Source organism: Canis lupus, chromosome X (assembly GCF_011100685.1).
Source record: "Canis lupus familiaris isolate Mischka breed German Shepherd chromosome X, alternate assembly UU_Cfam_GSD_1.0, whole genome shotgun sequence".
In the NCBI taxonomy this organism is placed as follows: Eukaryota; Metazoa; Chordata; class Mammalia; order Carnivora; family Canidae; genus Canis; species Canis lupus.
In genome coordinates, this window is record NC_049260.1 from 109,510,237 (window position 1) to 109,517,477 (window position 7,241).

The following is a 7,241-nucleotide window of genomic DNA, read 5'->3' on the forward strand; positions in this document are numbered from 1 at the left end:
TATTCCACTGTGTCACTGCAATATTATCCAATTTTTAAAAAGCAGGAAATCGGGATCCCTGGGTGGCGCATCGGTTTGGCGCCTGCCTTTGGCCCAGGGCGCGATCCTGGAGACCCGGGATCGAATCCTACGTCAGGCTCCCGGTGCATGGAGCCTGCTTCTCCCTCTGCCTGTGTCTCTGCCTCTCTCTCTCTCTCTCTGTGTGACTATCATATAAAAAAAAAAAAAGCAGGAAATCTTGCTATTTGTGACAATAATGGAGAGCCTGGAGGCCATTATTCTAAGTGTAATAAGTCAGACGGAAAGGGACAAATACTGCATGATCTCAATGATAGGTGTAATCTAACAAAGTCAAATTCATAAAAGCAGAGCGAGATGGTGGTTGCCAGGGGCTGAGGTGTGCGGTAAATGGAGAGCTTGTGGTAAAAGGGTATAAAGGTTCAGTTACATGGGATGAATAAGTCCTGGAGATCTAATAGGCAGCATGATGACTACAGTTGTCCATACTCTACCATATACTTAAAATTTACTAAAAGAGTTGACGGTGAGTGTTCTCACCACACACACACAATAGGTAACTATGTGAGGTGGTGGATATGCTGATTACCTGGATCGGGCAGGATTCGGGTCAGCAGAGGGAGCAATCCCAGGCCCTGCACGGCATCAGGGTGAGGACCCGTATGGAGGGCTGAATTAGCCACTGACCCCAAACAGAGGGGCCCCACAGGAATGTACACCTGCTTTCAGCTCCTACAGACCCCACACAGGCCTGTCATGCTAAGGCCCAGTCTCACTAGTATGTGGGTGAAAGCAGTCAGGCCTTAACCTGACAGATGAAGTCTCAGCTCAACAGGGCGCTCAGCCAGTGCAAGAAGTTAAGTAAGGACTCCCGAGTAGACTGGAACCCACCACACTCTGCCCCTACCATCAACCTGGGGAAACCCAGGGATGTGTGGAGTCCTGACTTCGGGAATCTGAGGTAGATGAGGTTTCCTCTGAGGCAACTGGACTCCCGTCAGCAGAGGGAGGAGTCTTAGGCCCTGCCAGGCTTCAAAATAAAGAACTAGGAGGAGGAGCGAGGGGACTTCTTACCAGACAGAAGGGGCCCTCGGTTCCGCCCTGCACCTAAGTCATCCCTGGAAGGCCCCCGGGCAGTGTTCCCAGAAGTGACGTATCCTGACTTCCGCCTTAGGAGTCTGAGGGACGTGAGGCTGTGTCACTTCAGGTGTGGACTCAGATGGTCAGACTCAGATCGTAGGAGGGACGTGTCCCAGGCTCTGGCAGTCGTTAAGGTAAGGACTCCTGAGAAATAACTGAGAACACTCACCTCGGAGGGTCTGCGCCTCTCCTCCCCCAATCCCCCAGCAACTTCGTCCCTCCACCGCGCCCCCCGCACCTTGTCTGCCCAGAAGCTCCACGCAAGGCCCCGGATGTGTTTTATCCAGACTCCCATCTTGGGAGTCTGAGGGACGTGAGGCTTTTTCTGATGGGAGCCGCTGATTCAGGTTGCCAGAGGGAGGAGTCCCAGGCCCTGGCTAGCGCTAAAGTGAGGATTCCAAGAAAGGGCGGAGGGGAGCTCTTACCCTTTAGTGGGTGCCCAAGCCTTCCCCCCACCTTTTGTTTGCTCGGAAGGCTCCTCGAGGGCAGGGCCCCAGACGTGGTGTATCTTGGGAGTCTGAGGGACGAGAAGCTTTCTCTGACAGTAGCGGATTCCGGACTCCGGTTGTCAGAGGGATGTGTCCCAGGTTCCGGCAGGCATTAAGGTGAAGATCCAGAATAAGGATTGAGGGAGACATAACTCCTCACTCCTACCTTGCCCATTGTGTGCCTTAAAAGCCCCACACAGAGCATCAGATGTGGTATATCCAGCCCTCCATCTTGGGAGTCTGAGGGAATGAGGCATTTTTTTGAGGGGCGTGAATTCAAGCCACTCCTCAGACGAGTCGCAGGCTCTGCTGGGCCTGAAGATGAAGAGCCTTGTGGCGGGCTTAGGGGACCTCCCTCCAGACAAAAGGAGCACACGGGTACCCTTCCCTGTTGTCAGCCTAGGGAGGCCCCGGGCAGGGCAGTTAGATGGAAGCGGCTCGCCCAATTCTTGGTACTTCTTTGCGACTGGTTTCTGGGAGATGGGAGCCTTGGCCTGAGGGTCATTCCCAGGTGAGCAGAAGGGACACAGGGGACAGCCCCGGTGGCTCAGTGGTTTAGCGCCGCCTTCAGCCCAGAGCGTGATCCCGGAGAGCCGGGATCGAGTCCCACATCAGGTTCCCTGCATGGAGCCTGCTTCTCCCTCTGCCTGTGTCTCTGCCTCTCTCTCTCTCTCTCTCTCCCTCTCTCTCTCTCTGGCTCTAATAAACAAATAAAACCTTAAAAATAAAAGAAAGGACACAGGGTACAGGCTTTGTCAGGAATGAATACGAAGTCCTTGAGAAGGACTGTAGGTATGCCCCACCACTGAACCTGGACAAACCTCCACAGAAATGTATCCTGATCCCTTATGTCAGCCCTGGAGACCCCGGGAGATACAGTCAGGCTAAGCTTCCTTCTATTTTCAAATCGGGGGTTTGGGGGAGGTGAGGGCTTTGGTCTGAAGGACTCAATATCTGGTGATCATAGAGAGGAGTTTCAGGCCCTACCAGATAAAGACATGAGGATCTTAAGGTAGGGCTGAGAAGATAGAGGGCCCCACAGAAACCTGTTCTTTTTCTTAGCTGTGAGAGGTCCCAGTCAAGGCTGTCAGACACAGATGTCCCCTCTACTCCCCCTCACTTCCTTGCCCTGGTGTCTTTGGGAGATGAGGGCCTTTGCCTGAGGGAAACATTCTTAAGTCAGCAAAATGTGGCTTTAGGACCTATCAGGAATAAATATGAATCCCTTGAGGAAAGCTAAGGGTAACCATCAAGCCAGAACACGGAGTGGTGCAGATCCCAACACAACCCTAGCTGTCAGCCCTAGTATATACCATGCAGGCCTGGCAGGCTGAGGCCAGGTTTTACTTGCTTCTTGGTGGTATTACTGAGGTGATAGCCTTGGTCTGAGAGGTGCAACCTCGGTGGACAGAGAAAAGAGCCCTAGTCCTGCAAGAGTCAAGGTGAAGACTCTGAAGTGGGGTGGAGAGGACCTTCAACTGTAAAGGGGTCTCCAGCCCTGTTCTGCTCCTGCTGTCAAGCCTTTGAGACTCCAAGTAGGGCTGTTAGGCAGAACCATCTTTTTATAATCCCCTGAACTCCCCCTCACTTCCTTATCTGGCATCTCTGGGAGACAGAGGCTTGGGATAAGGGATGTAGGTCTGCAGAAAGGAAAGAATATAGGCCCAGTCAGGAGTAACTATGACTAGCCGCTGGAAGGCCAAAGGTAGTTTCCACCCCCAGAGAGGTCCCCGCAGATACCTGTACCGAGTGAGCATTGAGAGGACCATCTATCCCAGAACAGTAGAGATATCACGAAGTCTGGCCCTCCCTCTCCTGTCAGTTCTGGGAGGGCCAGAATTGTGATTGTAGTTTACAGCCTGAGGGGTTCCTTCAACTCCCCTTATAGGGGCTCAAATAATCCCAGGGGTGAGGGTCTTGGTCTGAGGCATATGTCCTCAGGCCAGCAGAGCAGAAGAAGCACAGGCAGCACAAGGAGTCAGTCAAGGTGAGGACTCTATCAAGGGGAGAATATCTACCAAGGACTCCACTCATGCCAGAACATAGGAGACACCACAGCACCTGACTTTCCACACCCTACTGTCTTACCTAAAATCCGCAGGCTATGCCTGCTGGCTATACCCTGAGGAGCTTTCTCAGGTTCTTCTATAGGTTCTTAGGGGATAGGCCAAGACGGGAGACCCCCAGAGTACTATCTAATAGGAGACCTGTCAAGATGGCCTTTGTCAGAGCTGACAAAGTTGAGTTTCTCACATTATTCCTCTCTCCCTCAGTCCAGTTGGTTGTCATCATCTACCTCCTGCCCACACTCCTGCCTGCTGCCCCCAACACAAGTCAACATGCCTCACAGTAAGAAGAGTCAGTGCTGCAAGCTTGAAGCAAGCCATGAGGCCCAAAGAAGGGCTCAGAACCCAGTGGATGCACAGGTTCCTGTAACAGAGAAGGAAACTATCACCTCCTCTCTCTCCCCTTTGATCCAGGGCACCCCAAAGGTGGTGCCGGCTGCTGGAAAACCAAGTGTTTGCCAGAGTTCTCAGGGAGTCTGCTCCTCCCCCTCCACCATCAAAGGTGCTCCATTGAGCAAGCCAAATGAGGGCTCCAGCAGTCACAAAGAGGGTCCAAGCACCTCCCAGGCTCCACCAGATCCTGATTCCTTGCTCAGTGAAGTGCTAAATCAGAAAGTGGCTGAATTGGTGCAGTTCCTGAGTGTCAAGTATGTAACAAAGAAGCCCACCATGGCGGCAGAAATGCTGCAGAGTGTCATCCGAGAGCACAAGGGCCATTTCCCTGTGATCTTCAAGAAAGCCTGTGAGTGCATGGAGGTTGTCTTTGGCATTGAAGTGAAGGAAGTAGACCCCGTCAATCACTCCTATGAGCTTGTCAAGATCCTCAACCTTACCTACGATGGGATGCTGAGTAATGAGCAGGGCATGCCCAAGACCGGCCTCCTGATCCTTATCCTGGGCGTGATCTTCATGGAAGGCAATTGTGCCCCTGAGGAGAAGATCTGGGATATGCTGAATAAGATCGGGGTGTTTGCCGGCAAGAAGGATTTCATCTATGGGGAGCCCAGGAAGCTCATCACCAAAGATTTAGTGCAGGAGAAGTACCTGGAGTACCGGCAGGTGCCCAACAGTGACCTTCCACGCTACGAATTCCTGTGGGGTCCCAGGGCCCACGCCGAAACCAGCAAGATGCAAGTCTTGCAGTTTTTGGCCAAGGTCAGTGGCACTGCCCCTACTTCCTTCTCATCCTGGTATGAGGAAGCTATGAGAGATGAGAGAGCACGAGCCGAGGCCAGAGTTGCTGCTACGGATGATACTACTGCCATGGCCAGAGAAAGTTCCAGTGTCCCATCTGGCAGCTTCTCTTGCCCTAAGTGAAGTCTGAGGAAGATTCTCCACTATGTGTTTGAAGAGGGCAATCAAGGTTCTAAATAGTGGAGGGCTGAATTGCAGATTTTATCTTTTTATCTTTTTGATATTTTTCAAATGTTCTTTCTTCTAAAAGGTTTTTGAGCTTCAGACACTAGGCCCATGAATGATACTGGTCACATGTTTATTGCCGTTTTCAGGTTTAAGAATAAGAATTTTGCTCTTCTGGAAAACATATTGGGAAACTTTTATTTTCTGATATGGAGTAAGATAGCATAGCATTGATAGCAGAATTTCCTTAGAAATATGCAAGAGCCCAGCAATAAAATAGATGGACTCAAGAAATAGAGGGGAAAATGGAAAAGATGGTTATCCTAGGATTCCTGTAACCCATTTAGTCTGTTGGTTAGTGAAATTAAAGATCTGTACTTGGATTTGTTTGGCTAAAGAATGCATGAGAAATTAAATCTTAATAAAAGAAAATCCTGGCTCACTAGCTCATTTATTCTTACAAGTGTTTTACAGATGAGAAAAAAGTCTAGAAAGGAAAATTACCCTTAGCCGTTCCTTTGGAATCATGGGTAAACCAGAGAGAAATCTCCACCTGTGGCAAGAATGGAAAGTGCCCTGCACCCATGTCCCCATGCCACTGAACACAATGTACAAACCATGCATTCTATATGCATTGTCTACAAGATTTCTGGAGAATAGGGTGATTTTCTTTGATGTGGTGCCCAGGGGCTAGCACTTTTTCCCTGGCCTGGAAAAGCCCAGAGCCCACTCCTTGGAAAGGACATTTTAATTAGGTTATCTTGAGTGTGATTTGGCCAGCTCTAAGCAAGGGCTAGACCTTTGGTGGGAGTGAAATGAGTGAAAATAGTGGTTTGAATGGAAGAACAACTGGGAGGGAGGAACAGAGTTAGTCCTTGACTCAAATTCTAGGAGCTTTGAGTTGCATTCAGCTGGGGTAGACTTCCCCCATATCCAAATTAAATCATATATCCACTAACAGGGACATTTTATAGAGTTTTATTTACAAAGCACCATTTCTGGCTCATGTGGTGGTTTGTGTTCTGGAGTGCTACATATTCTCTGAGATGTCATGGAAAACATAGTCACAGTTAGTCACAGTCAATCCCAGAGGAAAGAAACAGTCAATCCCAGAGGACAGAGTGATAGAGTCTTGGGTCAAAGTCATATTAGCAAGTATTGCTGTTTGTTAAAGATCCAACAAATACCAGGCACTGTGCCAGGCACTTCACTTACATACATTCTAGCAGTTCTACGAGAGGCTTATCAAACTCACTTCACAGGTGAAGAACCGAAGGCCCAGAGCACTTGGAAGTTTGCCCTGGGACTAGATCCTGGGTCCAAATTTGTCGGTTCTCACTCCTCCCAGCCTGAGGCTGATCTCTTGTCTCTTTGCTCATTTCTCTTCTCCATGCTCTATAATGTCTTTCTGGTAACAAAAAGAAGGGCCCTTTGGCCAAAGTAGGCCTAAAGAAAGAAGAAGTCAATGATACCAGACATGACTTGGGGACTGTCGGCTTTATTTCCCTCGGGTCTACCAGCCTGAGCTCCCCAGAGCTCCTGGAGAACTGATGCGGCCCACCTGCTGCTGTGTGTGTGTCCGGTCCCAGCACTTTTCTGTGTGACAGCACCCTTGCCCTGTCTTCCTCTGCCTGCCTTCCTGTCCCACTCTAGAATCTGACCTGCTGACCAGCTTTGAAGCTCTGTGCTCCCAGTGGGACAGCCCTAGTCACCCATCTTCCCCACCTTGTCATGGAGCATCCCTACTCTTTACAGAAGGATGTCCCCCTGGCTGTCCATCCATCCCTCTTTCTGGAACCCCAATAGCAACAGCCTCTTATCAATAAAAGTGCACTTTGGAGGATGGTTAGACGCCTGAGCACCCAGCCTGGCCTCTTCTTTTTTTAAAAAGATTTTATTTATTTATTCATGAGAGATAGAGAGAGAGAGAGAGAGAGAGAGAGAGAGAGAGAGGCAGAGACACAGACAGAAGGAGAAGCAGGTTCCATGCAGGGAACCTGACGTGGAACTCGATCTCGGGTCTCCAGGATCGCGCCCTGGGCTGAAGGCGGTGCTAAACCACTGAGCCACCCAAGCTGCCCCTGTCCTGGCCTCTTCAACACACACTCCCAAATTATTTTTCAAATGAGCTGGCGAGCAGAGTCTGATTTGCACATAATCTACTGGCTCT

General features: G+C 50.2%; 1 protein-coding gene and 1 long non-coding RNA gene across 3 annotated transcripts in view; one reads left to right on the plus strand and one right to left on the minus strand.

The window, feature by feature from the left end:
* Nucleotides 1-1,293, minus strand: part of LOC111094900 — a 26,906-nt gene extending 25,613 nt beyond the window's left edge. The window contains exon 1 of the long non-coding RNA XR_005386017.1: nucleotides 1,093-1,293. This is a non-coding gene — a long non-coding RNA (uncharacterized LOC111094900). The remainder of the gene's footprint in view (nucleotides 1-1,092) is intronic.
* On the plus strand, nucleotides 1,150-5,491 carry LOC492173 (putative MAGE domain-containing protein MAGEA13P). Of its 2 annotated transcripts, none has more exons than XM_038586622.1 (2): nucleotides 1,150-1,292; nucleotides 3,920-5,491. In XM_038586622.1, the coding sequence occupies exon 2, from the start codon at nucleotides 3,986-3,988 to the stop codon at nucleotides 5,027-5,029; it is 1,044 nt and encodes a 347-aa protein (XP_038442550.1). In that variant the 5' UTR covers nucleotides 1,150-1,292; nucleotides 3,920-3,985; the 3' UTR covers nucleotides 5,030-5,491. The 2 variants fall into 2 exon arrangements, with proteins under 2 accessions (XP_038442550.1, XP_038442549.1); XM_038586621.1 differs by lacking the exon at nucleotides 1,150-1,292 and adding an exon at nucleotides 1,477-2,157.
* Nucleotides 5,492-7,241: the final 1,750 nt, after the last annotated feature.

Bases quoted from the DNA above. Each gene is read 5' to 3' on its own strand.
- LOC492173 (XM_038586621.1), top strand. From the start codon at position 2,074: ATGGAAGCGGCTCGCCCAATTCTTGGTACTTCTTTGCGACTGGTTTCT. The intron at 2,158-3,919 runs GTGAGCAGAAGG...TCTCTCCCTCAG, and splicing joins GGCCTGAGGGTCATTCCCAG to TCCAGTTGGTTGTCATCATC.